Source organism: Phyllostomus hastatus, unplaced genomic scaffold (genome assembly GCF_019186645.2).
Source record: "Phyllostomus hastatus isolate PE091 unplaced genomic scaffold, TTU_PhHast_1.1 phas_contig_1162, whole genome shotgun sequence".
Taxonomy (NCBI): Eukaryota; Metazoa; Chordata; class Mammalia; order Chiroptera; family Phyllostomidae; genus Phyllostomus; species Phyllostomus hastatus.
The window spans coordinates 9,108,460-9,128,766 of NW_025333537.1; the positions used below are offsets into that span (position 1 = coordinate 9,108,460).

The 20,307-nt window shown below is 65.3% G+C and overlaps 2 protein-coding genes across 11 annotated transcripts in view; one reads left to right on the forward strand and one right to left on the reverse strand.

The window, feature by feature from the left end:
• The window catches only part of ATXN2 (ataxin 2), a 97,698-nt gene extending 96,445 nt beyond the window's left edge, over positions 1-1,253 (forward strand). For all 7 annotated transcript variants that reach the window (XM_045845214.1, XM_045845168.1, XM_045845205.1 and 4 more), the window contains one exon: positions 160-1,253. In XM_045845214.1, coding sequence (XP_045701170.1) covers positions 160-188 — 29 coding nt within the window. In that variant the 3' untranslated portion in view covers positions 189-1,253. The remainder of the gene's footprint in view (positions 1-159) is intronic.
• A 220-nt stretch (positions 1,254-1,473) lies between these two features.
• The window catches only part of SH2B3 (SH2B adaptor protein 3), a 34,190-nt gene continuing 15,356 nt past the window's right edge, over positions 1,474-20,307 (reverse strand). Inside the window, exons 3-8 of one of the 4 annotated variants that reach the window (XM_045845263.1) lie at positions 5,908-6,009; positions 5,731-5,822; positions 5,550-5,644; positions 5,230-5,444; positions 4,964-5,135; positions 1,474-4,802 (exon numbers count right to left, since the gene is read on the reverse strand). In XM_045845263.1, coding sequence (XP_045701219.1) covers positions 4,507-4,802; positions 4,964-5,135; positions 5,230-5,444; positions 5,550-5,644; positions 5,731-5,822; positions 5,908-6,009 — 972 coding nt within the window. In that variant the 3' untranslated portion in view covers positions 1,474-4,506. Of the gene's footprint in view, positions 4,803-4,963; positions 5,136-5,229; positions 5,448-5,549; positions 5,648-5,730; positions 5,823-5,907; positions 6,010-20,307 lie in introns of all 4 variants that reach the window. The other 3 variants (XM_045845253.1, XM_045845244.1, XM_045845235.1) reach the window with 3 other exon arrangements.

Sequence of the window (20,307 nt, forward strand, 5' to 3'; positions counted from 1 at the left end):
CTCCCCATTTTGGTGCAGATGGGACGGGGGGAGTGAACCGAATTTTGAGTCTTGTCCAGCTAGCACAAGGATAGTTCACAGTCACGTGCTGCAGAGACACTAGGCTAATGTGCGGTGTTGCCAGTTTTCTGTTTAAATATTCACTTTTCTTTTTTACAGTACAAGCCCACCACCAACAGCAGTTGTAAGGCTGCCCTGGAGGAACCGAAAGGCCAAATTCCCTCCTCCCTTCTACTGCTTCTACCAACTGGAAGCACAGAAAATTAGAATTTCATTTATTTTGTTTTTTAAAAATATATGTTGATTTCTTGTAACATCCGATAGGAATGCTAACAGTTCACTTGCAGTGGAAGATGTTTGGACCGAGTAGAGGCATTTAGGAACTTGTGGGCTGTTCCATACTTCCATATGCTGTTTCAGAGTCCTGCAAGTACCCAGCTCTGCTTGCTGAAACTGGAAGTTATTTATTTTTTAATGACCCTCAAAAGTCATGAACACATCAGCTAGCAAAAGTAACAAGAGTGATTCTTGCTGCGATTACTGCTAAAAAAAAAAAACAAAACAAAAACAAATCAAGACTTGGAACACCCTTTTACTAAACTTGACAAAGTTTCAGTAAATTCTTACCGTCAAACTGATGGATTATTATTTATAAATCAAGTTTGATGAAGTGATCACTGTCTACAGTGGTTCAACTTTTAAGTTAAGGGAAAAACTTTTACTTTGTAGATAATATAAAATAAAAACTTTAAAAAAAATCAAAAAATAAAAAAAGTTTTAAAAACTGATATCCAGTTAGTGTGCGTTTGTATAAGATGCTGGTTAATACCAAGGCAGGAGGGCGGAGTGTGCTTTCTTAATACCCTGGAAGGTTAGTTGTCAAATGCTTTTTCCTCTTCACCTTTAGTTTTGGTTCAAGGTCTCTCTGGAAAAAGACAAGACTGAGATACTCTCTCTGGTGGATTGGAGAGCCGCTCCAGGAGGAGGGAGGCCGGCCCGAGGTGGGCAGCGCTGAAACCCGCATCCTCAGCCTGACACTGATTCTGTGAGCTTCCTTTTCAGCGTCTCCGGACCCAGACGGATGTGTGCGTCAGCCGCTTGTCCTGATGCAGACATCTGTCTGTCTGACCAGTAGGGGGCGGGAGATACTTTTTGTAAAAAATGGTGATAACGATTTGCCTGAAACCAACATGATAGCGTACGTCAACTATAACTGAAAAATAAAAATTCATTTAAAAAAAAACCAGATGGGATGGGGGAGAAAAGAAAAAACTTGGATAGAGAAACCCAGAGGGCAGAAAAGATGCAGTGGCCCACAGAGCCGCTTGCGGCTGTGGGCGCCCGAGCGTTGGTGAGTGTGCCCGGCTCGTGGGAGGAGGACAAGGGAAGGCAAGTGTTGGAGCAGGGCCCGGGCTCCAGGGAGACCCACTGTGCCAGGTCGAGCCTGTGAATTCTCTCGGCAACAAGTCAAGATCCTGAAAACTTTTTTTAATTCATATGTAGCAATTTGTACACTAGAGCAAAATTTGCATTATTCAAGAATAAGTTACGTATACAGTACATAAACAAGACATAAAAATTTGCCAAAGACCTTCTGCCCACCACGATACAAGATGAAGCCATTTTCTGTGCTGTTACAATGTGCTCTTATTCCAGCCACACACTGGAGTCAGACGTGCCCCTGCGAAGAGGCGGTGGGACAGGTGCTGCAGGCCCCTCCGGCCTGCAGGAGGGCGGCGCTCGGGTGACGGTGCGAGGAGAGGCTTAGCCCTGCAGGAAAGCGTGAAGAAACCACGGGCATCCCTTGGGGGGGAGGGAAGAGTTCAAGGCCTTGATTTTAGGTTAAGAAACTGTTATATAAAAATAGTGTTCTCTAGTCTGAGATTTTAATGATTGCTATTCCTTTTTCCTACACGGTCCAGAAGTGATCAAAGGCAGAAGATTTATACCAGATAAAGCCATGTGGATTGCTGGTCTAAAAGTCAAGGCAGGTTAGTTGACTTAACTCTTTGGTGCTGGTGACTATTAGTTTGTGAAAGTCCGTTAGAGTCCGACTAAGGGAGTGTCGGTGCTGGGGACAGTCAGGCCACCCTCGGCGTCTGCAATCAGGGGCGCCCGACGAGACCGCGGCGCGAACGGTCCCTTTGGCACTGAGCGTGGGCTCTCAGTGGAGGCTGCTGCCTGGGCCTGGCGCCGTCAGCGGCGGTCACGTCAGGCCCGGAAGGAGGGTGGCGTGTGCTGTCGTGCTGGGGGCTGGCTGCCGCCCGCGGGGTCACTGTGAGGGCGTCCAGCCAAGGGGCCCGCTGCTCCCTCCGTGCACCCCGACCTGCTGCAGCAGAAGGGAGAGGCACGGGCTCGGGGTCACTTCTCCCCAGGTCAGGACGGGGCTGTCTGTCAGGATGTACTTGAGCTGTCCTGGTAACTCGGACATGTCTAGAAAAAAATGCTTTTCATGGACACTTCACACGGAAGCAGTCCGCAGGTGGGCAACTTCCGGGTCTCTGTCAGTCTGAGCTCGTACTTTGTAACCGGGGAGTCGGAGCTGCTCGTTGGCTGTGTCTGGCGCGCCTCTCGGCACTGCCTGGGGGTTCCACGTGGCGAGATTGCTAAGAAGTGAGCGCCCTGGCCTGAAGAGGTCTCAGCCCAGACGCGATGGGTGGGGGCTTGCTCGGCTCGTTGTCTGACCCCTTTCCTGCACCAGTGACTTGTCAGCATTGACTTTCTGTGATGAGGTCTCTCTCTCAATAGTGCTCGTTCATCTGGTTCACCCTTTGCTTAGCATTGATTACTTGGAGAAACCTGCTTGGTGTGTAGAAAATTTATCCTTAGAAATGGATCAGAAATCTGGATCAGGGTTGGAACTGCCTTACAACCCGTGACAACACCCAGGAATGTTGGTTTTAAAAGTAAAGAGGTGGCACCTTGCCCCCAGCGAAAAACAGAAAAATTCTAGAAGCAGAAGTCTGGCCTCTCTGAGTACAGAGTGCCGCTGGCGGGAGCAGACCCGACCCTCGCCCAGGTAAGGCAGGCCGCGGCTGGTTGGGTGTAGGCCAGCATTCACCTTCCGCCTCTGGCCGACTGATGGGGGGGGGTGTGCGCGTCAGCGTCAGAACTACGCCGAACTCCCCAGGCTCAGGCTCCTAGGGGCCCCTTCGGTGGGCCTGGCTGTGCTGGCCGGCTCTGCGGGCCCCAGAAGCAGCTGGCTTCCCATCCCCCCGAGCCCCCTCACGGAGCTCTCTCTGGGAGGAGCCAGCCCCCCACTAGGAATCGCATCGCTTGTGAAGGAAGCATAGATGGAGGTTGTACCCGGGACCTCCCTGGGTGCCAGAGGTGTGTGCCCGAGGGCACGCCTCCTCACGCGGAGCAGGGCCGGCAGGGACAGCGCCAGCCGTGGGCCGTCGCCGGGGCGCCTCCAGAGCCGCGGCCCCGGGTCCTAGCTTCCATTTTGGCTCCAGCACGAGCCGGAACCCTTTGGCGGGACGACCTAAGAAGCCAGTGGATGCCGGGGAGCTCGGAGCCGGCCCTGCTGGGGAAGGGCTTACTAGGCGGGCCCGGGAGCCTTCTTCCTTCCCTCCTTGCCTGTCCCTCCCTCACCCCTCAGTTTAACGCCCACCGTAAAGCTGCTGTGAGGCAGAATCCAGTTTTTGACGCATAAGGCACCAGGGTAGAACAACAGCTTGCCACCCTATCTCAGTGACTGCCTGGATGCCCCCGAAAGGGACACGCTCCACTTCTCTGCGAGGGGAAGGACAGTGGCTGCTCGGCAGCAGGTGCCCGTCCGGAGGACGCACTAGACCAGGAAGCCGGGCGGCTGGCTCGGCCGGGAGCTGGTCAGGTCGGGTTTGCATAGCTGTCTCTGGCTGCAGAAACCTGGGTGTTAGTTCAGACAGTACAGTGAAATAAGCAATGCTTGGTTTAGTTTTCAAACCTGAATCCTTTGAGAAATTTATCTGAGGTAAAATGTTTAACATCATTCTTGAGCTTAGTCGTAAGGCTGAGTGTCGAAGCAGGATAGGTGTGGTCGCCCGTGGCGGGGGTGCCGCAGAGCGGCCACGTGCACTGACGCCACAACGGGAAAACCATGAGACAGTCCAGGGCTGGTTAGTGTTTTGGGCTTCCTGAGGACCCCTCCCCGCTAGCAGAGCGCCTGGCATCAGCTGCGACAGCGTCAGTGAGAAAGAGAACACGTTTCCACTGCCAGGCCTGGCCCTTGCCCGCTGCCCCTGCTCGGAGAGCGACGGGGACTGGGCCCAGGGGCCCAGGGCGGGAGCCGGCGGCATCTGCGAACAAGAACCACATCTGTAAACAAGGAGAAAATCAGCCTGCAACTTAGAGGGGCCCTTTAACAGGCCTAATAAAAGGGTTGCGTCCAAACTGGAAGAACAGTTAACAGTGTCCCCGAACTCTCTCTGAAAGGAAGGAAAGGCGGTTACAATCACAAGTCCCGTCTCTGCTCGCTGTGCTTGCTCCTCCGGGGCGTCCGTGGGCCCGGGCTTCCGCCGCCCGTCAGAGAGGTGTGTACTGGTTGTCGACGGCCCGCAGGTGGCTCCGGGAGGAGGAGTCCGTGTCGTAGTCCGAGTCCCGGGCGCGGCCGGTGGGCGCTGGCTCTAGGTGCCGCAGGCTGTTGGCCAGTTCCTCGGGCGAAGGCACCAGGTGGAAGATCTGCTCTGGGGGGGAGGACCGGCCTGGGAGGCCCTCGGGGCCCGGCCCCCTCGGACAGGCAGCGGCACTGAGGTGGGGCAGGCCCAGCTCTGAGTCCCAGCGAGAGAGGGAGAACGGGAACAGGACGGTGTTGGAGGAACCTGGGGACCAAGTGACAGACCGCAGTGTCAGCGTCCCCGGGGCAGGAGAATGTCGGAGGACCCAAGACAAGATCTCCAAGTCCCTGGGGTTGCAGCCGCTCTCGCCCCCTGTGGTTCCCTGGGCCAGCCACCCCCTCGACCCAGGGGCAGTGGGCCCCCACCTGGGGGCTGGGAGACGACCACCACGTAGCTGGACAGCCGGACGTCGCAGGCGGCCCCGCACTCGAGCGGGATGGGCGAGCGCTGGAAGTGGTGGAGCATGTCCATGACGGAGGGGAAGTGCAGGTGCTGCACGCGGCACTGGCCCCGCTCGGTCAGTGACAGGCGCAGGTGCTGTGGGGGGGGGGGAGAGGGGCGGCTCAGGCAGTGGCCCCTACGGGCCTTGAACTTGGGGTGGGGGCACAGCCCCACTTGCCCTGCCCCCTACCTTGGCTATGCCCTGGAAGTTGAACGTGAGCACGTACTCCCCGCGCCGCGTCTCGCTCTGCCGTACCAGGAACACTCCGTGAGCGTCAGGGCCCTGCAGCTGGACCAGCTGAGCTGCCTTCACTCGGGAGATGGGGCCGTGGAACCAGGGGTAGCAGGACAGGAAGTGGTCTGTTTTCTGGCAGGCTGGGTCCAGCAACGCCCCAGGAGAAGCCCCTGCTAGAGAAGATGGGTAATGGTGACCCCTTGTTGGGTACCTTTTACCCTGGGCTGAGGCTGGGTTCGGGCGTACTCAGAGCACCAAGGCCCAGACCCACTGACCTTGGTTCAGGGACTCTGTGCTTCCCCTCGGTGAGCTGGTCATGCCGGGCTCGGGAGCCGAGGGAATGTGCATCTCTGGGTCCGTGCTCTCCAGCCTGCTGGGGAAGAGGCTGGGGTTAAGGCTCTGTGCAGACCAGGGTTGAGGGGAAACGGTGCCCGGAGCAGAGCTGGGGCGCCTCACCCTTGGCCTGTGCACTCCCGGAGCTCAGCCATCCATGAATTCAGCTGCTGCTCGTCTCCCACCTCAAAGATGATGTCTGTCCGGTCCTTCACCTGGTGGGCAGGAAGGGAACGGCTGTATGGGGTATTTGTGGAGAGCGGGGTGTTGCCCCTAGGTGCGGGAGGCTGCGCCACTCACCTTCAGCACGAAGGTGTGGAGGTTGTCGGGCATCTCTAGGCGTGTGCACCGCCGGACCTCCTGGAGACTGGAGCAGGCTGCTTGCAGCTTGGGCTTGGAGCTCTAGGCGACCAAGGCAGAGACTCAGGGCTTGTCCCTCGGGTGGTCCTTTGCCCCCCCCCCCCCGCCCCCAGGCCTCTCTTTCTGCTGAGCGCGTGCTCACGGTGCTGTGAAGCGGGCACCCCGAGTCTGGAGGAAAGTTGCATCTGGCTTTCGAGAGCCCACAGAGGGTCCTTCCAGCCCCTGGAGCACCCCACACACTGAGATCCCCGGAGTGAGTCCTGTGTGGGCTGGGGGCCAACTCCCCTTCACCTGGACGGGTGGACAGTCCGGCACTGACATGTGCTCGCCTGCTGCCCTCTCTCCTCTCCCCTTTGGGGCGAAGAGCTCCTCGCGCAGCCCTGTCACGGGGACTGCCTGACCCGTCACCAGCCCGGAGAGGGGGCATGACGTGAGGGGCTCTAACCCAAGTCACATTTCTCTTTGGTGCTGCCTGGCTCTGCCAGGGGCCCCAAGTCTGCGTCGTGTCTTTAGCCCCCCACTAGTATGGGTTCCTTCTGACCTAACAGCGGCCCCAGGAAGCAGATACTGTCACTGCAGCTTATGGAAAAAACGCAGATCTTGGGGGTGAAGCCGTTTGACTCAGAGAAGGGAAAAGCAGGTTTTGAATGCCAGAGCATCAAATTCCCAAAACTCGCTAATCTGTCCTGTCTCAGGACAAGGAGGGGTTGGAGGAGCAGCTTAGCCACAGGCCTTGGGGGCTTCTGCCAGCGTGCCCGGCCGGCCCCAGTTTACAGCCAGCCCAGAGCCCCACACAGCCTCGGGCCCAGGGGCCTGCCATGACATCCACAAACACAAGCTCCAGCGTAGGTGGGAAATGGTCCCCAAACCCTGGGCCAGCGACGGTGGCTACCTCCAGCAGAGGCCGGAAGATAAGAACGGTGGACAGAGCCAGAGATGGGCTGGGACTGGGCAGAGGGGGCCCTGCCGAGCTTCCCCTCCCCCCCCCATCTCCAGCAGCTCTTTCCCCCAGAAGGGCCAGGAGGTGGCCCCTAAAGAGCCAGCACAGGGCGAGGAAGTGGGAACGAGAGTCAGGCTTTGGGAGATCCAGCCTCCACCACCTCCGCCCAGAAGGGCACCTCTTGGCCAGGAGCTGCCCTTTCCAAAGGTGGTCCCCACAGAGATGTGCTTAACCGTGCGGTGGCCACGCAGGAGCCAGGCACCTCTCACGGCCTGCTTCCAGCCCCTCTTCCCCCCCCGCCCGCAGGAAGGCCAGTGAGCAGGGAGGGGGAATGGCAGCCTGGCAAGAGGGCTGGCCAGACTGGGGTTTCTCCTGGTGCGCCCCCCACTGCCCCACAGGGCTCCTGGGAGGTCCCGGTCCTGCCCCGTGGACACAGCCGTCTGGGGACAGGAGCAGCACTCGAGGAACCGCTGGCCTCTGCTGGGGTTTGCTGCGTCGTCACACTGACGGCACGAATGAGGAAGCGAGGGGTTGCACAGCTAGTCAGTCCCAGCCCCAGCCTTTTCCCCTTTCCAGTTTCTCTCCCACGTCCCCTGCACCCCAGCTTCTCAGCCTGGGAGTCAGACATGGGGAGCACAGCAGCCTCACTTGAGGAGCAGAGGCCTCTGTGCCCCGCAGCTTCCAGAGCCAGCCGGTCCCTCCGAGCCCCCGCTTCCTGTCTGCAGAGTGGGTAAGGCACAGAGGGCCGTTTCCTTCCTTCTCCTGCTTCTGCAGGGGCCCTGTCCCCGCCCCACCCGCGGGTTCCCGGCCTCAGGATCGCCCAGAGGAAGTAGGCCAGGCCGAGAGGGGAACAGGCCTGGCCTCCCTTTCGGTTCTGCTCCAGGCCTGGCCGCGGGCCCAGCCCCAGCGAGTGCAGAGATTAAGCAGTAAAGCCACTGGTTTCACTCTGAATGTGGGGCCCTCCGTGCCAGCTCCACCCCCCGCAGCTGAGGAACTGCTGACCTGGCGGGCGGTGGTGGAGAGAGGGGTCCCCTCTGCACCCGCGGGGCCGGTTGCACAGATGGTGTCTGAGTCCCGGCTACCGCCTGCCTGCAGGGCGAGCCCAGCACAGAGCCCTCCAACCTTCAGGGCGGCCCATTTGTCTGCCCAGAGTCACACAGCTCTGGGTGCAGGGCTGGGGTCTGCAGCAGTGGGTCTGACTCCACGCTGCCCCGAATCGGAGGGGCAAGGGGCAGGGGCCCGAAGCCAGGGCAGCCGCACACGAGGTCGGGCTGGAGCAAGACCCCGAGCACCGGCCGCTGTGTGGAGGGACCAGCGGGGGCCTTCCCGGTGGAGAGGCGTGCTGACAAAGAGCCGTGATGGAGAGAAGCGAACCCGAACGCGGAGAGGAACATGGCGGGGGGGGGCAGGCTCCCCCTCTCTCACACGCCCTAGTTCCCCTGCCTCCTCGCAGAGCAAGCCGGGCCAGTGAGCCCCAGCTCTGGGGACCCCCCCCTCCTCGGAGCCACACTGCTCAGGTGATCAAAACAGCTGAACCACTGGAGGTGGCTGTGGTACGAGCGGCTGCATCGCCCACCACGTCCTGCAGCGTCCACTCCTGGGGGGCACATCTAGCGCCCCACCTCCGAAAGGCTGGCTCTGTTCCCGCGGCCACTGTGACTCCAGCGGGGTGACCCATGCTCGGCGCTGGCTGCTGGGGAGCTCTGACTCTGTCCTCGCAGGAGGGCCTGCATCTCCACGGCTGCCCTCGTCTGGGCGGTGACCCCGGACCAGCGGCTCAGCCCTCCTGCCCCAGTTCGGCTGTCCGGAAAGCAGAGCTGCTTGAACAGCCTCTCTCCACGGGGCTGCTGGGGCCGGAGGCCAGCGGAGGCGAGGCGGGGGAAGCCCTGGAGGGTCCGCTGCAGCGACAGCCCCAGGGTTCCCGAGCAGGGCGCTCCAGCCTGCCCCCCACAGCGTGGTAGGCCCTCCTTGTGACTCGGAACGTGCCTTCACCGCCTGCAGTGGTGCACACGTGCGGTGTGACCTACATCCCCTAAGATACAGGGAGTATAAAGACTGTAGCTCACACCAAAATAAAATGCACTTCACTGTGACTGCCCATGATATACTTGGGTGTCTGAGTTTGCTTTTAAAAATAACGTGAAGGAGCCGGGGCAGTGAGCGCCGGCACTGGGCAGAAGCCCTGTGCACGTGTATGTGACACGAGCGAGCTCTGGCTCCAGGTCCGTCGTCTCTGGAGGGCCGTGTGGGCGGCTCTGCCTGCACCCACAGATCCCGCCCCCCCAGCTCCCGCTGACCCAGGGTGTCCATGGCTGCCAGTGGAGAGGCCGGGAGCCCCCAGTCAGCCTGGGGGCCAACGAAAGCTACCACTGGATCCAGGCCGGCCCGTCTCTCACGGCCTGGCTTTCCCTGGGCACTGCCACCACCTGCTGCTGCTCCCTGGGTGCTGAGGGCCAGGGTCAGCGGCGGCCCTTCCCGGGTCCCCAAGGTGCTGGGCTGCACCCTACTCGGCCACATCCTCACGAGCGTCCTGAGTGGGGCCCGGTACCATTCACTCCCTGGAGACCCCGGCAGAGAGCCTGGCCAAGCCCTCATGGAGCTGCCGGTGCCAGTGCCCCAGCAGGAACAAAACACACTCGGCCTTCGGCTCTCAGAGCTGCTGGTCTCCCACAGGAACTGCGTGCCCGCCGGGAAGGCGGTGAAGGCCAGCTTTGCCACGTTAGGAGCTGAGCTGAGCTTCCCAGGCCCCAGGATGGCCTCTGCACACGCGCTGAGCTGGGGAAGCACCTGGGCCTTCGGGTCCCGCAGTGAGGTGGCCACAGTGGGCCCAGAAGTCCCCAAGGGGTCTCAAGGCTGGGCCAGTCCGTTCGGGCTCGTCTGAGGCGGCGTGGGGAAGTGGGAGCTCACGCTGGACCCGTCGGCAGGAGCAGGTCTGCCTGTGGGGCCAGACCCAGTGGGGAGCGGAGCAGCCAAGGGCCCAGCACGCGGGCCCCCCCGTGGGGGCAGGCCAGACCCTCATGTGTTGGCCTTGGTGCAGCCACTGCGACCGGCCTGGCCCCCGAAGGGGCCTCCAGCGAAAGCCTACAGGAGAGACCACCCCCCATCTGGCATCCCCCAGGCCACCCCAGCCCCTGGGAGCCTTGTCTCCGCGGGCTTTGGGCCCTCCTCTCCCACGAGGAGGAGCAGTGGCCTGGGTCGTGGGACACAGCCAGACGTCGGGGCTCCAGCCCCACGCCACAGCCAGGCCTGCCATGTCCCCGAGCTGGTGTCTGGGCGGCGCCGCTCGGTACCTTCTGGGCTGTGGGCCCAGCACCGACTGCCTCGGTGTCCACGGGAACCGCAGGCAGAGGATCCCCGCCGACCTCCCCGAGGAGGGAGGCCCTGGAAACCCAGAGGCTCCGCCAGTCCCCCGCCCCCACCCCGTGCCCACAGTGGGTGCCGCCTGGGTGAAGGAGCAAAACCAGCAGGTGAAATGTGGTCACGGAAGACGCTCACTCAAGGCTCACTGATCGGTATCAGAACAGCCTGAAGCACAAGGAAACGTCCTTATTCCAAAAAGGACTCCAAGCGGCTTACAGGGACACCCAGACAGGGAACCCCAGTTGCACAAGTTCATGTCTGAGCTCCGTGGCAGCCAGCGCGAAGGGGTTTTCCAGAGAAGCAGCCTCGGTTCGCAGCAGTACACTCCAGGTTCCGGTGGGCGCTGGCACAGAGCACCCTGGTGCACCCCCGTGTTCCCCGGACCTGGGCCCCAGCGTCCCGCAGACGGTGAGCACCACGGCGCCCACCACGGGGGCACGTGGGGAAGCCGGGGGACGGCAGGAGAGCGGCCCCAGGCCGGGCAAGCCTCGGGAGCCCAGGCTCCGGAAGCTGCTCCCGGAGGACCCTGTCTGCCGCCGCTGCTGCCCCCCGGCTGTCCTCAGCCCTCGGGCTGTCCCCCCATCAGCTGACCATGCGCTCAGCAAGGCCTCCCTGCCATCTTCCTGTCCGGCAGGGCACAGAGCGTGTGGCTGCTCACGTCTGCTGAACTCTCCGGAGCGGGACGGCGGAGGGAAAGCTCCTGGAGGATGAGCCCAGGGGCCAGCGAGGGCTGCCCAGCCCACGGGAGGGAAGGGGGGTCGGCGGGGACTAGCCAGCGCCCTCGCAGCCCCTTCGGTGCACGCCTACTGCGCGCCTCGGCCCCCCGCCAGTAGCTGCAGGACGGCTGGGTTCCCAGACCGGCCCCATTTCAAGAATGTTCTAGGTTTCACAGCAAAGAGCACCATGTCAAGGAAGGGAGGTGCTGGGGACCAAGGAAGTAGGAAGGGCATTGTCCCCGAGTGGAGGGCAGTCCCCGATGTTCCTTCGGTACACGGTGGCACTCCGGTGAGGAGACTCGCTGCCCTGCTCCGGCCCCTCTGTCACCGCCACAGCCCCTGCAGCTGGCGGTTTGTCCCCACCTCCCGCAGGAGGAGGAGGGACTGAGAAAACCTCCACAGGACGGCACAGAGAACACACCACCCCCTGCTGGCCCAGAGCCGGCGGGGGGGGCCGCACCCACCCCCCCTCCCCAGGCACCGGGGAGCTATGGGAGCCCTGAAGGGGCAGAGGAGTTGCTCGCAGGGACCCCCCCCCGTGACAGGGGGAGGGGCTGGAGAACAGGGTGACATCCTGTGCCCCCTGAGGTGCTGCCACCTCCCAGTCCTGCTCCCAGCCACAGCCAGCTCCTCCGGCTGCCTCCCATTGCCCCCTAAAACTCCCCTGTGGGCTGCACTGCACTAAGCAAGGAAGCCCCAGTCCTCACGGCGGGCCCAGGGCCACGCAGGGCCTCGTCCATATCGGTGCCTTGACTGCAGCCCCGTCCCTCACACTCGGCTCCGGCCACACTGGCCTCCCCTGGAGGTGAACGGACTGAGCACGCTCTGCCCCAGGGCCTTTGCACCTGCCGCCGCCGCTGCCTGACTGCCGCTGCCCGACTGCCCGACCGGCAGTTCCTCTGAATCCACCAGACCTCGCCCTGCTCGGGCGCTCAGCCAAAGTGCCGCCTCGGCAAGGCCCCTCTGGACACAGGGTCTCTGGGGGGACTTGGTCCTGTTCACAGGGGATCCCAGCCCCGAGCACAGGGCCTGGTGGGTCGGACGTGCTCGATTTTATTCCCACAAAAGCATTCGTCATCGGCCTCTTGTTTGCCGAGTATCATGAGCTTGGGGGTCAGTCGGGCACGGGCCCACTGCAGACACCCCCACCTCGCGGGCTGACCCCCTCTCCCATCCCCCCACCTTCCCACTGCAGCAGGAGAAGACTGGCTGAGGGGCAGCCTCGTGACCCCCGACCCCAGCACGGTGACTGAGCCCGTGCGACAGGTGAAGGAACGGAGGCCCGGGCAGGCGGAGGGGGGGCCCAGGCCCCGGCCTCTCCCACGCAGGTCTTGGCAGAGAATGAGGCCCCCCTCCTCCAGGGAGCCCTCTCTGGTCACGCCGCCGTGGTCAGCGCGATTCCTGTGCCTGGGGCTTATCGGGCCCGGCCACCGCTTCCTGGTGATGGGGCCGCCCCCCCCTCCCCCCCTTCTGACTGGGAGCTCCTCCGAGGGTGGGGACAGGGCACCCAGCCTCGCCACCCCCCCCCCGCCGCCCCCCGCTGGGGCCCAGCACCGGGTCAGGCCCGCAGGAGGTCCTCGGAGAGCGTTTGCCACGCGGATGGGGAGTAGCTGGGTGGCCGCCCAGGGCCCCAGCCCTCAGAGGCCTGAGAGCAGGGGCAGGCGTGGGGTGGGGTGGGGTGGGGTGGGGTGGGGAGAGTTATCTTACCCCCCGTTCCTGGGCTCCCCTGGGGGGGACTGGAGGCGGGGAGCTGGCTCCAGGGACTGAACCAATGTGGGACGTACGGGTCACGGGTCCCTTCCCTCCTCTGCCCCCGCCCAGGGCTGCAAGCCCCCTCACTTCAGATGCCTGTGCCGGCCCCCTCTTCTGGGTGACCCCCGAGAAAATCACCTCGCTCTTGGGGCGTTCGCTTCCTCGTCTGTAAGGCGGAGGTGATGGCGGCCCGCGCCCTCCGGATTCCGTAGGGACCCTGCCTGCTGCCCTGCGCACACGGGAACCTCCCAGGCTGCCCCCCGCTCACGTCCCCATGGGCCAGATCTCCCCCTTGGGTGGTCCCCACAGAGGAGCAGGAGAGGGACCAGAGAAGCTTCCAGAAAAGCCACATGGATCAGGTCAGCTCCCCCCTTTCTTGGCAAATAAGAGCCCCCCAAGTGCCAGAAACAGACCCCCCCAGAGCCAGGGAAAAACGGGAGGCGCAGACCCCCAAGTGTCACAGACAGGGTCCCCCCACCCTCTTGCTGCCCTCCTGTGGGCGGGCGGTGCCCGGTCACACCCCGAAGGCCCAAGCCCTGGACCCCCGGGGCCTCCCACGCTCGGACCCTCCAAGGCTCCAGGAGGCCGGGGTGGTCACCAGCCAGAGACACCGGGGCGGGCGGGGGCCCGGCTGACGAGCCCCCCCCTGCAGGGGGGTCCCCGATGTCGGACAGACTCACAGGGACCTGGTCACAAAGCCCCTCTCAGAGAGACGGAGACCACCCCCCCACACACACAGAATCACAGCGACAGGGACACAAAGCCCCTCTCAGAGGCTGGCGCAGCCTCCCCCTGCAGAGACAAGCACCCAGAGACAGAGACCCCCATAGAGAGAGACGCCCCCCAGCACAGGGCCGGCCTGGGATCCCACAGCCACGGCCCCACCCCCGGGAGCGGGGGGCGCCCTGGTGCGGAGGACCAGCTGGGAGGCCCGGCCTGCACCCCGCTCTGGGAGCCGCCTGTGGCAGGCCGCACCCAAGGTCAGGGTGACGGCGCCTAAGGGGGGCCACCCCTGGAGTCCACGTGGGCGAGGCTGGACAGGCGAGCCAGGGTGCTGGTCACCCACCAGCACCTTCACTGGCTCGTCTCACCTCCACTGCAGGGCGACGGGCGTCCAGGCCATGTCCCGGCTTCAGCAGAGCCAGACATCCTGGGACGGGGCCTTGCGAGGCAGGAGTGAGGGGCCAGGCCACCCAGGGACACCCCCTGCCTCTGTCCCCTCCACACAGCCACCTTCCCTGCCCAGCCTGTGGCCCCCAGGGCGACAGACGAGGAGGATGGCCCGGCCTCCGGAGCTGAGCTGCTGGGGAGAGCGGCTGTCACAGGCTGCTTGGCCACCGGCCCCGGCGACCCCTGCACCGCAGGCCCGGACCGTCACCGTGGGCACAGCGGCCTCAGGAGGGCCCGGCCGGCACCCGGCAGACCCCCAGCGGCCGCGTGTCTGGCACAGGGTCCCAGGCCCAGCCGGACCCCGTCCCTTCGGCTGCCGCACACCCGCTGCCCCCACCCACGCCTCGAGTGACCGCACCCCGCTCCCGGCGCCCCTGCCAGGAGTCCTCCCCGCCCCCCACTGTCCCCACGTGGCCGGAGGAGCCCCCAGGCCAGTGCGCCTGTCCCCAGCCACACCTTTACCCAGCCTGGGCCTCCCTCACGCGGTGCCGGTCACGGCCACCTCGGTCCCGGGGCGCTCCAGGCCACGGGGGCTTCTCAGCCCCTCCAGGCAGCAGGGGAGGCCGTGGCTCCGCGAGGCCACGTCACGTGTCCAGGGCCCTGCGTGGGGAGGGGACACGCCCAGCACCAAACCTGGCACTGCCCCCCCGGCCTTCCCGTGGGCTCTGTGGACCCCACGCCCCAGGAAGACAGACAGGCCCATGGCGGCCTGTGGGGGACCCCGGCGGGCATTGCGGGGCCAGGGGTGCCAGGGCCGCCCAGCCCCCGCCCCCCGGGGCCTGAACGGGGGGGCGGGGGGGGGGGCGCCCGCCTCCCAGCCCCGCTGCAGAGCCCGAGCAGACGGGGAAGCCCCGCGGCCCGGCCGGACCCGGCGTCCGCCCCGCGCCTGCAGACGGGGAAAGATCTGTGGTTAGAGAACAAGTAACCTCTGTCACTGGCCTCCGTGGGGGTGCGCCGGAGGGGAGGGGGCTCGTCGACGTCACCCAGATCCCCAAGCCCCGGACGGCGGCCACCGGCTGCCTTCGAAGAACGCTGATTCAGAAGAAGAGGTGACAGCGAGGGCCCCTGGAGCAGCGCGAGGGGCTGTGGGGCGCCGGGAAGGCTGGGGGCCGCAGCGCCCCGGGCTGAGCTGACAAACGGGAGCCCCAGAAGTGGGCCAGGTCCCAGCCGCGGCCACCACAGCAACGCTCCCCCCCCCCCACCGTTTGAGCGACCGGTCCCCCTGCGTTTAGTAAGCACCTACTATGCGATGTGCCCTGCAGCACAGCCGCTCACTGACATCGAAAGCACAACAGGAAATCACACCAGCCACAAAGAGTAAGAGCCAGCTGGACTCAGCAATTAGACGTGAGAGACAAGACCGAAGGGACTGCCTGAGCCCAGGCCTTTCTCAGCAGAAGCAGCAAAGGGTGCAGCCGTGGAGGAGGAGGTCACCGGGTCTCACTGCTCACTGTCCAGACTGAAAAACCTCCGAAGCCGAGAAACTCGGGGCCGAGACAGAAAAGCCGAACAGCAAACGGGGGGCGGGGGGGTCCCTGCCACACGTGACGGAGAGCTGGTGCACGCGAGGACTCCGGCCGAGCGCCACGGAAAGGCAGACGGTGCAGGAGACGAGCACGCGGAGCTAAGGGCCTGCGAGTGGCACAGAGAAACGCACAGGACCAGGAAGCACGAGAGAAGCCGTCCCCGTCTGCAGGGACAAGGTCGACTGACTAGTGGTGGCCAGGGGCTAGGGCTTGGGGACGGGGCGGGGCTGCCTGCTGACGGGCGCAGGGGGCCCCCCTGGGGTCCCCTGGGGTGACGGCCCGTTCTGTGTTACCTGGGTTGCGCCCCCACCCCCCCGCGCTGGCAATCAGAGAGGACGAGACCACCACTGTCCACCAGGTGGACGTTGGCGAAGGGTTTCCCCAGACACCCAGGGCTCGCACCGCTGGCCAGAAGACGGGTGGGTAGAACCCTTCTGGAAAGCTCTTTGAAAAGGGGACCTCACGCGCTTTAGAAATGGCTGGTGAGCACACGAGAAGATGCCCGGGGTGCCCAGCCATCCAGGAGCTGCCGTGGGGGTGGGGGGCCGCCGGCGGGAGAGCGGCTCTGACCGGAAGGGCGGGCAGCGGCGGGTGTCGGGAGAAGGCGGAGCAGTCGCCGGCTGGGGGCGCACACGGTCCAGGGCTCTGGAGGCCGGCTGGGTTCGCCCTCCAAACATTCGGCTCCTAACCCGGCAGCACCGCTCTGCAGATGGGGGCCCCGAGACATGCATGTGCACACGGAACGCACCCCCACACCCCGTTCCAGGGCGCACCACAGGTTCGCGTCCGTTCACACCCTGAAGGCCAGACGACCCCCGCTCCGGCAAGAGGCTGTGCCTCGCCCGGCCAGGCCTGGACAGGGGCCCACCGTGTCCTCGAGGTCTGCCCGCGCCCCGGGTTCCCGACGGCCTCCACGACCTCGTCCAGAGATGAGGGGAGGAGCAGGATGTGAGCCTTGAAGACACCGCACTCAGTCACAGAGGCCGGCCCCACAGGACCACAGGCTGTGCGATCCCACGGGCGGGAAGAGAACAGAACGGGCGACTCTAGAGGCAGAGAGTGGAGTAGTGGCCGCCTGGGGCCGGGGCAGCGACGGCCAGCGGCCCGGTCCTTCCTGAGACGAGGAAGACCTCATCCAGTTGGGTCCCGGGGGCGCATGCCCGAGACGAGCCCACCCCGCGGCGTGTGAACGGCATCTCAGTGAAGCTCAGAGACAGCATGTGCCCCTGCAAGCTTCGAGGGGCTCCCACAGCCGCCCCCCCCCCATCTGCCCCGGCCAGCACGCCCCCCTCGGGGACCCTGGCCCGAGGGGACAATTGGGGGCGAGCACCAAGGCTGATGGACGTGACGCTCGTCACCGGGTTGTCTGTCTGAACGAGAGAGTCAGAAATGGTTGAGTCGGGAACCCAGATGGCTGCAGATGCACAGGCCGCGGCCCGACTGTGGACATGAACTGTCCGGCAGCCGGCATTTCAGAGAAGACATTCTTGGAGAACGTTTGGGAAGACAGACGACCCTTCAAGACACGCAAGCGGAAGAAAGGGCAGACACAGGCCCGCGCCACGAGGGCAGGGGGTTTTGTCCACAAGTTCCCACCTGTTTCCGGCACCCCCGCCAGCGCCCGGCACGTGGACGGGCTGGGGGAGAGGGGGCCGGGCGGGGCAGGGGGACGGCCCTTTGGGGGAGACGTCCCAGACCCAGAAGAGAGCAAGGCCGTGGGGACAGCCGCCAGGGTGGAAACGCTGATTCTCTCCGGGGAGCGGGGCTGTGGGTGGTGTTTCAGTCACTTTTTTACAATTCCGTCCATGAGCTTTATTCATTGAAAAAAAAAAAAAAAAAAGACCAGAGCCATTAGGGACGCCAGCTTGGAGGCCCTCGGCGGGCCCGTTTCCTAGATTACACGGAGGTTCGAGATGAGACGGAGCGGGGCCCCCAGCTGCAGGCGGTCCCCGAGAAGTCTCTCCCCCTGCTGCTGGGGGGGCTGCTGCTGCTGCCGCCGGTATGGTCAGCCCCCACCCCGCTCAGCACGGTCGGGAGTCCCCTCGGGCCTGTGACAGGCCGAGCCCGGGCAGCAGCCGCGATGAGGGAGCACCCACCGGCCCCCCAGGCTGAGGCGCACGGCCCGGGGGACACAGCGGCCTCCTCCCCGGACCAGGGAGGACATAGGAAAAAGGGGTGTGGGGCCCCGAAGAGGAAGCTGAGGCGGCCCCTCCTGCCCTGGGGGAGGAAGCTGCCCCCCCACAGTGAGGGCAGGCCGCTCGCTCGCTCGGAACGCCGAGATCTCGGCTGGTGCACGCTGGTTTCCTTTCCATTCACAAGGAGGTGGGTGGGGGATTTCCAGCAGCGCCGCCCGGCCCGCGGGCTCGTCAGCTGGTGCCCAGGTCGGGCCAGTGCGGGGCCGGCCAGGTGGCCGCCCGTCCCTGGGAGGGCATCTGGGGACCCGCCTCTGGGTCCGGCCACTTCCCGCACAGGAAGCCCCTTCTTCCGCCTCTCAGGGCGGGGACCCCGTGCCAGGCCCTCGTGGCCCTCCCTGAGCCTGTTTTGACTCTTAACCGCCCAGCGAGGCAAGGACCGACGTTCCATTTTCCAGACTGGGAAACTGAGGCTCAGAGAGGCCAGGGCGTCAACCAAACCCCTCCCTGGCTTCCAGCCCGAAGCCCAGACTCCGCAGCGCCGGGCGCCCTCCCCCCAAAACCCAGCCCCCCCCCCCCGCAACAAACAACACGGAAGGCGAACTCCCAAGAAGCCGGCAGCAGCAGGCAGGCCCCCCGGCAGCAGGAGGGGACCCGGACCAGCCCCCGGCGGTGGCGGCGGCGGCACTGGGGGGCTTCAGTGAAGGACAAGAAACGGATGCCGTGCCCGCCCTCCCCCGGCGGCGGGGATCGGGGCCCTCGCGTCTGCGTCTGCGGGTTCGCAGGGTTCGAGCCGAGAGGAAGCCGGGCGATACCATCGCCCGTGGTTCCGGCGTGGCCGGGCGTGCTTCTGAGCGGCAGAGCCGTTTTCAAAGACGGTCTCACGCGGAACCCCGGTGGGGGCCAGATGGGGCGGCCCCGCAGGAGCCGGGCCCACCCACCGGCACCCCTTCCTTCCCCCATCCCCGCCCCCCGCCCCAGCCCGGGGGGCCAGGACGAAGCCCCCCAGTCGCCCACGTCATGGCTCAGAGAGGGGCAGGGGCCCACGTGGGCCGCACGGCAGCCACGGGGGGGAGGGTGGGGGGACAAGGGCTGAACCCGTCGTCTCCCTCTGAGCCTCTGCCCCTGGTGCTCCTGGGGAGGGAGGGTGGGGCTGGGGGCCCCCGTGGGCCAAGGGGGCTCCCGCCTGCCCACGGGAGGGGCGGCCGGGCTGGCGGCCGAGGCCTGTCTGCCTGCTCCGGGGCCTAGATGCACGGACTCCGTGCTGAGCGCCGCCGCCTCCCTGCTGTGTGGCCCTGGACGAGCCTCTCCGCTCCTCCGTGCCCCGGTGCCCCGGGCGTTGTCCCCACACCCCAGGGCCGGTGGTGGCCCCGTGGGCCGGGCCGGGCCGGGGCGGGGAGGGGGGGGACGGACGACCACACGGTGGGGCTGGGGCGGGGGCGGCTGTTTCCACCCAAGAAAGCAGAGGCAGGGAGGGAGAGGGAGGGCAAAGCCTTCCCCACCCCGGGGGGCAGAGGCAGGAGTCTCCGCAGCTGCCCCTCCTGCCCGCAGCTTCCTGCCCAGCCTTCCTCCTCCTCCTCCTCGCACTCCTGCCTCGAGGAAACCACTAGGCCTCCGGCGGACGACGTCCCCTGCTTTCTGCTTCCTCTTTCCCACACTCGGGGACGCGGCTCCAGGCCCGGCCCCGGCGTCCACACCGCGGCCACCTCGGCCTCCATGTCCCCGTCTGTGACGCAGGCACGGTGCCGCCGTCCACCCTGCAGGCTCGCGGTGGGCGGGCGTCTGGTGGGCTGCTCCCGCGGGGCCGGCCCCTGCGAGCTGCTGGGCGCCCACCCAGGCGTCCACGGGCACCCACTGCCCACGTGCCCCGGCCTGCTCCTGGGCTGACCCCGGGCACGGGCGGGGAGCAGAGGGGGCCCTTGGCCTGAGTCACCTCTCAGCACAAACCCAGTCCCGCAGGCTGAACTCTGCGCTCGAGGGGGTGGGGCCGGGCGCCCCTCACTCATCCAGTCGGCACCCAGCGCATCTCAGCCTCGCCCACGTGACTCCACCCCCTCCCCCACAGGTGCTGTGACCAGCCCACTTTAGGGAGGGGGACAGCTGGGGCCCAGCGTGCTCAAGGTGCTTGTCCTAGGGGGCCCGGCCCGGGAGCAGCAGAGCGGGCAGCACTCGGAACCTCAGTGCCCGGCCCACCCCAACCACCCCGGGGCAGCAGGACGGCCACTCCCCCCAGAGCACTTCTCCCTGGGGGCACGTGAGGCCAGGAGGGGGCGGCGGGGGCTCAGGGCTGCGGGCTGAGTCCCTTGAGGTGGCCCCCTCCTCCTTCCTCTCCCTCTGCTCTGGGCCTCAGGGTCCCCCCAGGTAGATGGTGGCGTCGGACGAGATGGCCCGGGGACCCGCCAGCCCGCTGCTAAGCCCCCCGAAGACCCGCTCGGCCCCAGGTCCGGCCCAGCCGCCCGGGCTCCGGCCCCACGTCGGCCACGAGAGAGCTGGACAAGTCACCTGCCCTCTCGGCGCCAGTTCGCTGGCCGGCGGAGTGGGCCCCCCCCCCAGCGGAGGCCCCCCACGGGGCTGCAGGGAGGGTTAAACGGAGCCAGGTCGGCAGGGTGCCGGGCGGAGAGCAGGTGCCTGGTTGACGCTGGCTACAGAGGCCGGTTCGGCCGCAGCTAGAACTCCGGCCTCACCCCTGTGCAAGTGAGGGAAACTGAGGCTCGGCCCCCAGGCCCAATGGGGCTCGCAAGGCT